At 44.2% G+C, this 14,463-nt stretch overlaps 2 protein-coding genes across 2 annotated transcripts; one reads left to right on the top strand and one right to left on the bottom strand.

Annotated features, from left to right (window-relative positions):
* Positions 1 to 3,518: 3,518 nt before the first annotated feature.
* Positions 3,519 to 7,373, bottom strand: SPRTN (SprT-like N-terminal domain; the record flags this gene model as incomplete). The annotated part of the gene is given in 8 exon segments (XM_079550312.1): positions 3,519 to 4,303; positions 4,566 to 4,833; positions 5,847 to 5,975; positions 6,479 to 6,578; positions 6,785 to 7,116; positions 7,118 to 7,168; positions 7,172 to 7,242; positions 7,355 to 7,373. Coding segments are annotated over 8 exon segments (1,755 nt in total).
* Positions 7,372 to 10,062, top strand: EXOC8 (exocyst complex component 8; the record flags this gene model as incomplete). Its single annotated transcript, XM_079550521.1, has 2 exons — positions 7,372 to 8,901; positions 9,454 to 10,062. 2 exons carry the CDS (start codon positions 7,372 to 7,374, stop codon positions 10,060 to 10,062), a joined length of 2,139 nt encoding a protein of 712 aa, XP_079406647.1.
* Between the last annotated feature and the right edge of the window lie 4,401 nt (positions 10,063 to 14,463).

The following is a 14,463-nucleotide window of genomic DNA, read 5'->3' on the forward strand; positions in this document are numbered from 1 at the left end:
CCTGCCTTCTAAATCTCTCACAGGTACATTCAAAATTAATTACATCCAAGTCATCTGCAGCACCAATAAACCCGGCTGCCCCACAGGGCCTGACGAGGAAGCAGCAATTACAAAATGCCTTCCCAGGCTGGGCAGTGAGAAGCGGTGACCCAGCTGCCTGCTCCTCCACCAGCCTTGGCTGGGCAGAGCCTCCCTTCACCTGGTGCTTTCCGTCTCCTCCTGAAGCCTCTGATGCACGGCCTGGATGATGGTGTCATGAGAGAAGGAAACAAAGCAGGAAGGTAAGGGTACTAAGAAACAGCGTCAGGGAGGACCTGTAGCTGCTCCGCCTATTGATGAGTTGCTGAATTAAGAAAGACCCCCAACTAAACCCTATTCCTATAGCTAAGATACCACAGTGGGATATCTAGCCTTCATTTTAACCCCAGCTTTCTATGCATCTTCTGACAGACCTGTAAGGAGAAGGCAGGTGCAGTGAGTACACAAGTGGAGGCCCAAAGGTTGATGTCATTTAAAGAAAGAAGTACTCATTGCTTCCAAACTGGGCAATAGTGGAGCCAAATATTCAGCTTGTTGCTTCTTGCTCCTTTATCCATTCTATGTTGCCCAGCATACAAGGTTAGGCTCTCAGACCAGGACAAAAAAGCAACTGAGATGGTGCCAATGATAAGGGATGGTTGGGACAGGGTGAGGTATTCAGGCCAAGCTGCTGCACCTTCTTAGTGACTTAATCTAGTCTTAAACAGCCTGGCCTGGCAGAAGCTAAAAAGGAAACAAGAGATTAAGGCCATGGACTATTTCTTTTTTTACTTTTATTTTTTTTAATCTTTCACACTTGCAGTACATTACCCCTTTCCTGAGCTTGTCACACCTCCCAGGCTTAGAAAAAGGAGCAGGAGAAGCATTTTCTGCTTTATAAGCCTCTCTGGCTCCTTACAGCTCTGCCTTCCTTCCCTTATCTGGGCTAATGCCAAATTATGACAAAATCAGACTCTTCATTGCAATGGATGCAATAGGCATGGTACATGTGCACTATGAAAGGACACCTTTGTTGTTATTCGCTGAACCCTGAGCTAGAAAAAGGAGCTCTTGTGTCATCTTCCAAGTCCCTCCTGCAGAGATGCCAAACACTCCAAGGAAAGCGAGTTGAAGATCTTGCTTCTCAGATCTCATTTGGTTCCAGACCTCCCTTCCTCCCTCCTATCCCTATCCTTCCTCCAACTCGGCAGTGGCTCTGCCCTCAGCCTGGAGTGCTGGTGGAGGCAGGATAAGGCCCTACCAACTCCACTCCTTCCCTTCCCCTGTACAGCTTAAGGGAGAAATAAGCATTCCTTAAGTGTAAGGAGTGCCATCTAACGGCGTACTGGAGAATCCCAAAAGGTCCCTCGCCTGGTGATTTTGTTTCATAACACGTACAAGCACACAACATACTGAATGCAAGATGCTCCCCTGGACACCCTACCTGTAAATCACATTGTAAGGGTAAATGCAAGTAGAATGTTTGATTTAACTTACAAACAACTGTTTTCATAATCCTCGGACTTCAAAGAGACTATAATAGTTCAGATTAAGTCAGAACCTGGGGAATTTAGAGTGAAAAATTAATGAGTGGTGTGAAAAACAGCTGATGGAAAACGGCTGTCAGGCATGACTGTGTCAGGCAGCTATAACTGTACACTTGCAGAGGAATTCAGTTCAAAAGTGACCTCGCAGTGGCCACTCAATGCAGGTTGGCCAAATGGGACAGCAGATGTGCAGGCACCTTGCTGAGGGATGACTGCCTCCAGAAGACATGATGCACACAGCTGTGGTCACAGTTTCTTAACATTCTGCAGCAAAGACATGCTGCATCACCTCATGGTTACCACGAACTGCTCTAGTTATTCAGAGGAGATGTCTATCACCCTTTTTCTCAGAAACCTACCCTTATTCCTTTTGTTCCTGCTACCCTTCAGTATGCTGGTATCCTAGGGTGCATTACAAAGAGCATAACCAGCAGGTTGAGGGAGGTGATCCTCTCACTCTGCTCTGCCCTGATGAGTCCACAGCTAGCTGGAGCCCCGTGTCCAGTTCTGGGCTCCCCAGTTCACAAAAGACAGGGGACTACTGGAGAATGTCCAGCAGAGTGGCACTAAGTTGATGCCTGGAGCATCTCCCTTATAAGGAAAGGCTGGGAGAGCTGGAACTGATCAGCCTAGGGAAGAGGAAAATCAAGGAGAGGGATCCAAAGAAATATAACTGTAAGTAAAACTGTATTAAACACACAGTGGAGATGGCAGAGGTCAATATTTGGTAGTATGTGCTTTTGGAGGGAAATGTAAGATGGAAAAGTGTTGATATAGAAAGGGTATTTTAAACTAGACTGCCACTGGAAACATAAACATGAGCACTGATGACTAATGTAAGATGGCCATGACTGCCATAAGAAAACCAGGCTTAACAAAAGTGTAGAATTCAGAATCAGTTTATTTAGAACATATAAGAACAATCAGATCCACTTTAAACATCCTTAGTGTCAACATTTTAAAATACAGCAGTATTTTAAAGGAGCAAACATGTCATTTACCAACCTCTATTCCATATCAGCTTATTTCCTAGTCTTAGAAAAGAACTATAAATAAAGGCAAAAATATGTGCATCTACAGCTAAGATAACCATTTAAAGTTGCTGCAGTAATGCCATATGAGAAAGTGTATTTCTTCTTTTAGCAAAAATATTTATAACCAGTTTTATACCTAAGTAGTCAAGCCAAAAATTGTTTCATCAGTTAAATACTTTCATTGGAGTAGGAAGAAGCTTTTAAAACACGGCTAATAACAGTTTTTAGCAGCACTGCTGCCACTGCTCATAACTTTTACTTATCAATATAATGCAGGGTAGTTACTCACATACTTAATAACTGCATCATCAAAAATAGTGAACTCTCACTGAGTTTGTGCAAAACATCAAAGAAAAGTAGCTAGAAGGCCTAGCTGGGACCCCTGGCCAAAAGGCACATAGAATATTGAGAATCGTTAGCCTGCATTTGCTCATCCTTTTAACAGCACGGCTAACTTTCAAATCCTTTTGAAAACAAAGCTTACTTTAATTCTTTTTAAATTGAGCCCTTAAGCTTAGAGCCCTCTCATCTTCCAAGCATGCTTTGATTTCTTAGCATCTTTACTGAACTTCTAGAGTTTCCCTTTTCCTGTTCCACAATCCCAAGCTTAAAATGGATTGTTAGCTACGCTTGTGGTGCCTATGCTTCTCCCACCTTCGATGAAAGCCCTTGAGATTCTCTTATCTACAGGAAATAAGGACTACCTGAATGTGTAATGATAGCTTAAACAAAATACTTGCTATTCTAAAGATACCTACTGTTTAACTTCAGTGCAACAAGGAGAGTAATTCTTTTCTCTTATGGGTGGTTAACAGCCAAAAATACATTAAAACCAATACATTATAGTCCAAGGAACAAAGATAAATTAGCAGGGTTTAGAACATCTCCATTTTAAGAGCTGTCTTAAAAGCAGGCAGTTTTATTTTTCCTTTCCCTTCATGACAGCGCTCCAGAAGGATTCCTCTGGTCGAGTAAGACAAAAATCAAGGTGCTCATTTATTTTAGACTCCAAAACCTGAGTCTGGCATACAGGACAAGTGACATTTTTTTCCTGCCTTTCAGCAGTGCTGGATCTTGGAGAGCACACTGCAGATTCAGCTTCAGTTTTCAGAGGTGTATTTATGCTTAAAGCCGCATCAGTCGTCTTTTTTATGAAATAGCTTTCAAAGGTAATTTTGTCCTCCTTTCTTGGCCACTGCTGCACTGTACTTTCCAAACTTTTCTTCTCGTCGGATAGAGTCTGATCTGCTGCAGTCTGCTGAAGACAAACTTGTTTTGGTGACCTGTGATAGCACGGTGACAAAGCCCTCTTGCCTTTTGCAGAACCTTGTTTCGAGTTGTCTTCCACAACATGAGCAACTTTAACAGGTGATCCGTTAACATTCCTGTATGCTTTTGTATCAGCAACAGAGAGTTTAGGGAACTCCTGCTTTGAAGCTAAGTTCATTTCCTCACTTGCATCATCAGTAAAGAGAGGAAAGTAGGTATTATGACGGGGCGATTCTTCAAATTTTATCTCATTTTTAGGAATTGGTATTGTGCTTGCTGCTGAACGATGCTGTGAATCAGATCTTTCACTATTTGTAACATCGCTGCTGAACGTTAAGCTTTTTTCTGAGAATCCACTGTCTGCTCCTCCAAGTCGATACCCATTCCCACTAAAAGGCTTTGGATCTATCTTATCTTCCTTACCACCCACACGGCCTGCAAAGAAGAGAACACAAAAACTAGCATCTTTTTTATATATAAACCATGGGCTTATACGAAAAAATCTGCAGCTTGAAAACTACGCAGCAAAATAAAGTTTGAGAACAATTAAGTTGAAAAGCCTAGAAATACAAGAACAAGATGGGCCCTGTTCTTTTCTACGTAATAGTAATGTCTAACATAAATCTCACGTAATGATATTTGCTCAAAGGACTGCTTATAAGAACAGTTGGGAAAATGAAGAAATAATTTTAAATACCTTTCTTACTTGACTTGGAATTCTTTAGTTTTTCTGTGTCGGTTTTCTCCTTGCACTTCTTAGAGAAGTTCTCAGGTTCTTTCACTTTTGTGAATGTACCTCCACAACTCTCTTGATGCTCAGCCCACCAGTAGTCTCGTGCAGAGGGTGCTCTATTCATTGAACGTTTCACATACCCAAAGTAAGGTCTTCTATACTGACAGGGGCCATTGCATCGCCACCAGTGCTGGCGGTACGAATCTACCTCATCATGAAAATTATGATAGATCTAGGTTGTAACAAAAATATAACAAGCTCCAGTCACTCAGAAGAATTCTTATTTTAGTCGTTGCTATTTCTACAAACTTCTCATACACACTCATACACCATCACCACCACATTCTTTCATAATACAGGTCAAAGGTGAAGTCCTCCTGCAGGCCTGTAAGGTATCAAGAAGGAAACAGAGCTTAGCTGCTAATGGAATAGACATAGCACAAAGTCCCTCTTGAAGTGCCTTCCTTGCAAAATAAACAGTTTATTCTCCTAAAGATTCTGGCACGTGCTCTGTGTTTTGAAACACCCTTCCAAGTTTACTGCACCTCTTTGATAAAACTTTATTCTACTATTGTGACAAACAAGTTCTCCCTGCTCCCCACATTCTGGTTTTACATTTTAATCCCAAAGATACCTTACTGTCATCATTTCTATGCTATCAGTTAAAATAGTTGAATCTGGGCAAAATTTGATGAACATTTAAATGCAATTAAAACACAGCTTTAAAAAAGACATGACACAGAGATATCCTGGCTGCCTTACATCAGCTGCAATAAAACCTATTTCAAATGTACACAATACTAGCATTATATTCTTCCTCTGGCTATTATGTTAATTAAAATCTTATCATGTACACAAATCTTAAAATATCATGAACTCATCATGCTCTATTGATCTCAACTAAAACAGGCTGCTATTCCCCAAATATTATTGTTACCATAGAGTTACTCTGACCCTGAATTCACAAATTGTTGCAAATTTTAAACCAGTGTTGAATGAAAATTCTTACAGAGGTTACACGTGACAGTTATAACACATCTTCTTCAACTTATTCCCTCCAACACCCCTCTCCCCTCCCAGCAAAACACCTACAGAATTGTCAGAGGTGGCTGCAAATTTGTGTTTGTGCCAACTACAGAGTGCTTGAAAAAAAACAAGTGCATTATTTGTACCACACTCAGAGTATTGAAAAACTATGGTAACAAATTATGACTATATATATTACATTAAGTGGACTGTGCTTACTGTGACGTTGGCTCCAGTCAAACGATTAATGCGACGCATGTGTTTGCGGAACTCTGGCCCGTGAGAGTCACGATCTCTGTCATTGTTAGTAACAAAAAGCAGGGCGTGGATCATTTCGTGCAACAGTGTCTGAAACAATAAAAATCATTATTAATTGAAGGGCATTACACGTAATTTACAAACTAAGCTGGAAATATTTTAATCTTTTTCATTCATCTTGGCACTGATCTAATTTTCGTACATTCATATGTTGCGCTTGAGTCATAAAAACACAGCAGTTATTCTACCTATGACGTCATTAACTCTGCTTCTATATAATACTGAGTGACATTCCACAACAGTTATTCTATGTGTGCTCATTAAATCTACTCACGTGCAATACTGAGTGATACTGCAAAAAGAAACAATCTTGAAGCTTGTCAGACTTTTAAAGAGATCACCCCCTCCACAACCAGAGAGCTACATGTAAGAAAGTTGAAATTACAGCATCTGCTCATCAAGCAAACTTGAGCATCCCCACTATTTCACAATCTCTGAGTCACCATACACACAAACTCCACTATGAAACATTAGATGTGGGAGGCAAGGCGCCATCTATTTCATGTCTGAATATACCAGCAGCCTTCACGTACCTCAACCAGATCCTTCCTCGGCCTTAACTTCAGAAGCGGCTCACTCAGACGAATAGAACACATCCCACCGTTTCCTTCATATTTACACACCCCGGCGCATCTGAAAGAGACCCGAGAACAAAACAGTGACAGCGACACGCTTTTACAATACGCGAAGCCAGCTGAGAATTGACAGCTCGACACCCTCTCGGGTGCCCGAGGAGCCCCACCAGCAGAGGAGGGGGCACAACCCCAGCAGCGGCACCTGTGGGCTCCCAGCCCCGCCTCCCCCCTCCTCTCTCCCCTCTTTCCCCCTCCCGGCCATACAGAGTCATGCGCGGGCTCCAGGACACCTCCACGGCCGCCAGCCGTCCCCAGAAGAGCTCCTCGTTGAACTGCACGAAGAGGGCGCGCACGTCGGGGCTGGGGTCCAGCAGCTCCCAGGCTTCATCCACCACCGACAGCGGGCTGAGGGAAGCGGGGTCCGGCGGGGCCTCTATACACGCCGCCGCTGCCGCCTCGCCGTCCGCCTCCCACATCTCCTGGAGCTGCAGCGCCAGCGCGAAGTCATCATCGTCCTCCTCCTGCTGCTCCCGCTCCATGCCAACCGCAGTGGGTCCCCGAACCACTGTGACTACGCGCTCTGCGTCACGCATTACAATGCCCTCCAACGGCCACCTTAGTCCAATTGCGCACGCGCATGCGCACGCCTCACCGGGCGCTCTCGTACCAACTGCGCCTCCTCCGGCGCGTGCGTTGTGCGCCGCGCTTCCCCCCGATCGCCGCTTCTCACGCTGCTCTCCGGCGGAGCGGCTGCGCGTGCGCAAGGGAGGCGGCAAAGCCGTCTCGAGAGGCGTCTGGGGCTCCGTGCGCAAGCGCAGTCGAGGTTTCCCTAGCAGCGGCGGGTGGTGACCATGGCGCTGGCGCTCGGGGAGGGCGGCGGCGGTGGGGGGAGCCGGCTGCGGCGGCAACTGGAGTCGGGGGGCTTCGCGGCGGCGGAGTACGTGAAGCAGCTGTCGCAGCAGTCGGACGGCGACCGGGATCTGCAGGAGCACCGGCAGCGCATCCAGGCGCTCCAAGAGGAGACGGCGCAGAGCCTGAAGCGCAACGTCTACCAGAACTACCGGCAGTTCATCGAGACGGCGCGGGAGATCAGCTACCTGGAGAGCGAGATGTACCAGCTCAGCCACATCCTCACCGAGCAGAAGGGCATCATGGAGGCCGTCACACAGGCCCTGCTCCTGCAAGCCGACCGCGACGACCCCGCCCTGGGCGCCCGCCGCGCCGCCGCCGCCGACCCCTTCCTGCCGCTGTCGGCTAAGGAGGCTGCGGCCAGCGAGGAGGGCCGGCAGCGGACGCTCACCACCCTGCTGGAGAAGGTGGAGGGCTGCCGCGACCTGCTGCCCGAGAGCCCCGGCAAGTACCTGGTGTACAACGGCGACCTGCTGGAGTACGACGCCGACCACATGGCGCAGATCCAGCGGGTGCACGCCTTCCTGATGAACGACTGCCTGCTGGTGGCCACCGCCCTGCCCAACCGCCGCGGCGCCTACCGCTACGACGCCCTGTATCCCCTGGAAGGGTTGGCCGTGATCAACGTCAAGGACAACCCGCCCATGAAGGACATGTTCAAGCTGCTCATGTTCCCCGAGAGCCGCATCTTCCAGGCCGAGAACGCTAAGATCAAGAAGGAGTGGCTGGAGGTGCTGGAGGAGACCAAGCGCAACCGGGCCCTCAGTGAGAAGCGACGCCTGGAGCAGGAGGCCCTGCCCCGGCCCGCCCCAACACCTCCTGAGTCCACCAACCCCTTCGAGGAGGACGAGGATGAGGAGGATGAGGAAGAGCCCTCCGCTGAGGAGGAGACGGTCGACCTCTCGCTTGAGTGGATCCAGGAGCTGCCGGAGGACCTGGACGTCTGCATCGCTCAGCGGGACTTTGAAGGGGCTGTGGACCTGCTCGATAAACTCAATGAGTACTTGGGAGACAAGCCTGCGAGCCAGCCCGTGAAGGAGCTGCGGGCCAAGGTGGATGAGCGGGTCCGGCAGCTTACAGACGTACTGGTCTTTGAGCTGTCTCCGGACCGCTCGCTGCGAGGAGGGCCACGAGCCACGCGCCGAGCCGTGTCCCAGCTCATTCGCTTGGGCCAGTCCACCAAGGCGTGTGAGCTCTTCCTGAAGAACCGGGCGGCCGCGGTGCACACGGCCATCCGACAGCTGCGCATTGAAGGTGCCACGCTGCTCTACATCCACAAACTCTGCCACGTCTTTTTCACCAGCCTTCTAGAGACAGCCAGAGAGTTTGAGACGGACTTCGCTGGCAACAATGGCTGCTACTCTGCCTTCGTTGTGTGGGCCCGCTCTTCCATGAGGATGTTTGTAGATGCCTTTAGCAAACAAGTGTTTGACAGTAAAGAGAGCTTGTCAACTGCAGCAGAGTGCGTGAAGGTAAGAGTGCCCAAAGAGGGAGGTGTGCCATGATGGCCTGAACAAAGCTTGCAGGTCTTAATTTCTTATTCTAGTGTAGGTGTTGACTGGGTGCAAGAGTTTCCTTCATTAAACTGCTCATCTTCATTTGGAGTTGGTTTGTTTTTTAAATTTAACAGACAAAACATTAAGATGAAAATGCACAGCGAAAAAAACCCTGCCCTTATCAGAAATGCAGAATATGTTCTTCCTTAATTTGCTTTTAATTGGAAGTCTTAAAATTTGTATAATCTCATCTGAACAGTGAGTATTTTGAAGACTTATTTTTGCTTTTCCAAAACTGACTACGCTTCCTTAATTTTTTATGTAACCAGTTTTCTCAAGTTATGGGGGGAGAAAAAGATTACAATATAGTTGTCCGGTGTTCTTGGCAACCATGGCTTGTCCTTTGATTTTTGATTTCTCAGTAATAAGGAGTTTCTCAAGGCAGAAGTAAGTGAACCGTGACCCCTTTATATTTTCTATGTTTACCCAATTTATCAAATAACACTTTGTTTTTCCTTAATACCCAAGGTAGCTAAAGAGCACTGCAAGCAGCTTAGCGACATTGGACTGGATCTCACCTTCATCATTCATGCCCTTCTGGTAAAGGATATCAAAGGTGCTTTGCAGAGCTACAAGGATATCATCATCGAGGCCACCAAGCACCGCAACTCTGAGGAGATGTGGAGGAGGATGAATCTCATGACTCCAGAGGCTCTGGGGAAACTCAGGGAGGAGATGAAGAGCTGCGGCGTAGGCAGTTTTGACCAATACACTGGTGATGACTGCTGGGTCAACCTTAGCTATACTGTAGTAGCTTTCACTAAGCAGACTATGGCCTTCTTGGAGGAAGCATTAAAGCTTTACTTTCCAGAGCTGCACATGGTTCTTTTGGAGAGCCTTGTGGAAATCATCCTAGTGGCTGTCCAGCATGTCGATTACAGTTTACGGTGCGAACAGGACCCTGAGAAGAAAGCATTCATTAGGCAGAATGCATCCTTCCTTTATGAAACTGTCCTTCCTGTTGTGGAAAAAAGATTTGAGGAGGGAGTTGGAAAGCCAGCCAAGCAGCTACAGGATCTGAGAAATGCTTCAAGATTGATGCGAGTAAATCCAGAAAGTACCACCTCTGTGGTGTGAAGTAAACGAACAGTTCTTATGAACAGAGTGTGAAAGCAGTTAGTGAAAACACTGTACATTGCATATGTGAACTAAATGGTTTTTTTGAGCTCCTGGAAAATGAGGAAATCTGGTTGCAAGATTGCAGAGACTGAAGTTACAGTCAGAGGCTTCAAGGGTCCAACACTTCTTCTGAGGGGGTGCAGGAAAGTGAGAGGTAGCTGTTGAAATCATGTGTCCTTGTACAGCATATCCTGTAAGAATGGTTAATGTAGTGTTTGTGACTTGGGAAGTACTATGATGTACAAATTTTGGCCAAATGTTTGTGAAAACCTTAAATATATGTACGTTGTTCAGCAGGAAAAGATCACTTCTTGTCACATCATTGTGTGTGTGCTTTTTTTAAGGCAGTGCTCTGGTAGAAGGGAAGTGCTGAAACGCTCCCAGGGTGTGGTGTTTGGTGAGGCACGTCCACCATTAGATGTGACTCAGCAGTCGAGATAAACAGCATGGGTTTTGACATTCAGCTTTGTTTGATAGCAGTGCAGACTCCTCAGTTTCTCTTACGTATGTAATCTCTTAATTCATTTCTAGAACAGATCTAAATTAATAATCTTGAATTGATTTTTGTGTTTGAGTGTAGGGGCTGTTTCTCTTTAATAAGCTTGCCTGTCAAGTTACAGCTCTGAAAGCAGAGCTCCTTATTGTCAGAAACACTTTTTCCTTTCAGAGAAGAAACAAGGGTACTTTCCCTTCCCCTTCGTATTCCCCTTGTTTTCTCACAGACTTCACTGGAGTCAAGTGCATCTGATGAACTGTGCATTCTTGCTAGAGGTTCTGTCTGAAGTGCATTATGGGCCATTACCTGCAGGTTAGAAACCACAGCAAAGAGGCATAAATGCTCTCAAAATGTTCAAGTCAGGGAGAAGGTCTTCATGAAGATACTGTGTCATTTGGGAGAAACAGAATTCTAGTTTTGCCCTATAGAAGCAGCAGAGGATAAAGACACTGGCCATAAGGGTATTTGTGAACTATGTGATCTACAAAATGCATACTGTAACTCTCCTGAAAATATTACCTTGTTTCCTGTAATATAGCAATAACCAACCCAGAAGAACGATCCTTTTTACAGAACACACAAGGACTGCATTTGATTGAGAACTTGAATGTAGATGGTATTCATGCCATGAGAATGTTTTTTTGTTTGGATTGGTGGTGCTTATATTGCTCTGTATTTCTGAAATCAAAATAGGCTTATGCAAAGGCTGTCTTTAGAAGGCTATCAGCATTGCCTTCTAAGCTGCATAAACTTCTTCCCCTTCATTTTGCAGGCCTTCTTAATTGAGCTAAAATTGTTACAGCTGCATAATCTTATACTGGACACTTAATAAGATCTTAACAAGATCGTAAGTGGGATAATTGAGTATCTTATTCCTCCTGTGTTTTCAAATGAAAGCTTTTACGATTTATGTCATGGTAATGATTGCCTCATGACTGCATGAAGAAACAAGAAATCACTAGTATAATATCCTGTGTAACTGCTTATACTGCGGCTTTGTCATTTCTCCATGTTTTCACACTTCCAGCTCTATGTAGTTTTTGCTTTAGTGGCTAGTTTCCATTCTCTTGCTCTTAAAGTGCTTTTTGAGCTGTCAGATTTTGCCAAGCATCTGCTTACTTGCTATCCAAGTAGCAATTGCTAACCAATTTGGTCATTTTGCTAGAAAATAACAGCAACAAAAACAATGTACTGAATGTTTTTTAAAAGGGTAACTCATTAGCCTGAGCTAAAAAGGGTTTGAAGACCACTGAAATAGCTGTAGTTGCCAAACAGGCATTTTTTTTCCACCAGTGAACTCTCTTAGATACCAGAGCCTAGTGAATTACATTGAAGTAATGTATTTTCTATCAACTGTTTAAAGTAAGCAAGGGTAGTAATCTGGCCTTGCTTAATTTTTCAGTGAATTTTAAGTGAGAACTCACCATTATGATGGGTAGTGTGAAAAAAGGGGAGAAAGGAGGGTGTTTTTCTCTGAAGACAGGTATATTTCAGTGTTTTATGTGAAGCGGAAGAGAGTATATTTACTTGTGAGCAAAGAATAAATATCTGAGCTTTAGGTCACTTCCTTTTTTTGCTGTGCAAGAGGGGGGTAGCTGTGGAATTACAGCTCAAGATTGATTATTGTGATGCTTGAGGATTTTGTGTAAGAAGCTGAATTGTAGATGTCATTTTTTGGCTCTGGCACGCTGTTAAATTGAAGAGCCCTATTCATGCTTCTGTTACAAGCTGGCACAGCACATCTTATTCTAACCAGAGGGTGAAATGTAAGATCTAAATCTGCCACGCACTTTGTTATGTCCTTGTCACCATTCCTTTCATCAATCTAATAAAAGCATGCATGTCCTCCTGATGGTCTGTCAGCTGCCATCATGGAGCTGTAGGCTTACATGGATGTTGGCTTTAATAGATGAGGGAATCTGGCCTTTTGTTTCGGTGCTCAAATGTTTTCATGTACCTGTTAGCAATGCACGCAAGGTCGAGTTCTATAAACTGTAAGGAGCATTGGTATTTTGAAACTTGTGAGTCTGTTCTAAAGTCATAATGAAAGGAAAACATTGGCTTAAGGAAAATGGAGTGTAAATAACATTAAACCCACTTTGTATGTTAATTCAGTTAACAGATAAAGCCAATGTGTGCTGAAAGTCATTGTTTAATAAATACATTTCAGATTTGCATATATCAGTTTGAAATGGGTTTTTTCTTTTTCTGAGCTGTTTGCTTGTGGAGGTAGTGCGATTCCAATGAAAATTTGCAGTAACTATTAAATAATACAATAGCAGTTCTGTTGATTTGGGGAAGAGAGAACTGTAATTTTGCTGAGGCTTTGTTTTATTTCTCTATGAGGGATTTGCATATAAAATCTGGTTTCCTTTAGCTGCTCTGACAAAATTGTGGTGTATACTTTCTTTAATTGTTATTCAGATGAATTTATGTATTAGAATTTTATGCAATAACTTTTCTGAACAGTGGGAACGATATATTAAAACTTTTGGGACATACAACACTAGTGATTTATTTCTGTTATTACATCATCAGAAAAAGGACATTAAGGGCCTGATTCAAAGATCAAGTCCATTAATAAATCTTCAGTGATATTGAAGGGCTTCAGGTCAGTCAGCATTTGTGATGTGATTGTAAGAGGCAGCAAGGTGATAAAAGCCAGAGGATGTCAGTTGCACTGTCCATTATGTTCCATTTCTATAGAGTTGGCATGTGGCTTAATAAGGTGCAATTTGAAGAAAGTCTTTTTCAAAATACTATCTCAGTAAAATCAAGAAGAGGATCAGCTGTAGTCTACTATGATTTGAGGTGGATGTATTAAGCCATATCAAAACTAGGAGAGTGTAATGTTGTGAGGCTTGCTACCTTCCAGAGAGAACTTTTCCATTATCACACTCAGCTTGAATGTTGCAGTAAGCCCCATCTTTTCGCTAGGTGGAGTTTTATCACTTGAAACTTGGCATGCCATGGGTAGGTATGAGCATTAAATCTGTGCTACCTTGCAGCTTGTTTTTGGACATTTTTGTAGTACTATAGGAGATGAAGATGCTCAACCAAAAGATGTGGGTGTTAGGGCCGACATCTCAGAGTTCTTTTTTTCCTTGTTTGGTAGTGCTGTTCTCCTGTGCTGATTTTTGTACTCTTAATTCCTCATGATTTCCTGCTGTGTTTCTCCATCATCAGCAGACATCTTTCAGTGGATCTCAGATTCTCAGCTGTCTACTTTTTTCGAGGTATGTATCAACAAGTAACTTTCAATCTGCCTGAGAGACATTTTGCTTGACTGGCCCCTGCAGGGGTGTGAAAACTTGCTTATCTCAGCTTCATCTACGTTATGGTTGTTAACTTGTTTTGGCTAAGTGAAGGGTCTTATAGTCAAGCCTGCATGGCTCCTTGTCATTATATTTCAATATTGAAATGAAATTCCAAACCAGAGCTCAACCAATCTCACTTTCATAATGCAGATTTGTACTCTAGCACAGCGATGCAGTAGATCCTAAGCACTCCTTATGTTTCTTTTGCTGTGCAAGTCGTATTTTAATTGGGTTGCCTTTTACTTAAGGCTCCCAGCATATATTCTGTGAAGAAATTAAACTCCAGAATGTGGCCTGTCTGTCAGAGGTTTGTGAGCACAGCCTGTAGACACATCCTTTTCCCCAGAGATTTAAGTGTAGTGTTGCATGTCCAGTGCCTACAATTCTGAAAGCCAGAATAAAGACGAACATCACAAACTGTGGAAAGAATGTTTCCCAATCACATGTAGTATTCTGCTTTTATAAAAAATAAATTTAAGTTCTTTATAACACAATGGATGCTAACTAGCGTAAGAGATGAGAATTTTCTTGAGCCACCACAGTAAC

This window comes from Tetrao urogallus, assembly GCF_951394365.1.
Source record: "Tetrao urogallus genome assembly, chromosome: 2".
Classification (NCBI taxonomy): Eukaryota; Metazoa; Chordata; class Aves; order Galliformes; family Phasianidae; genus Tetrao; species Tetrao urogallus.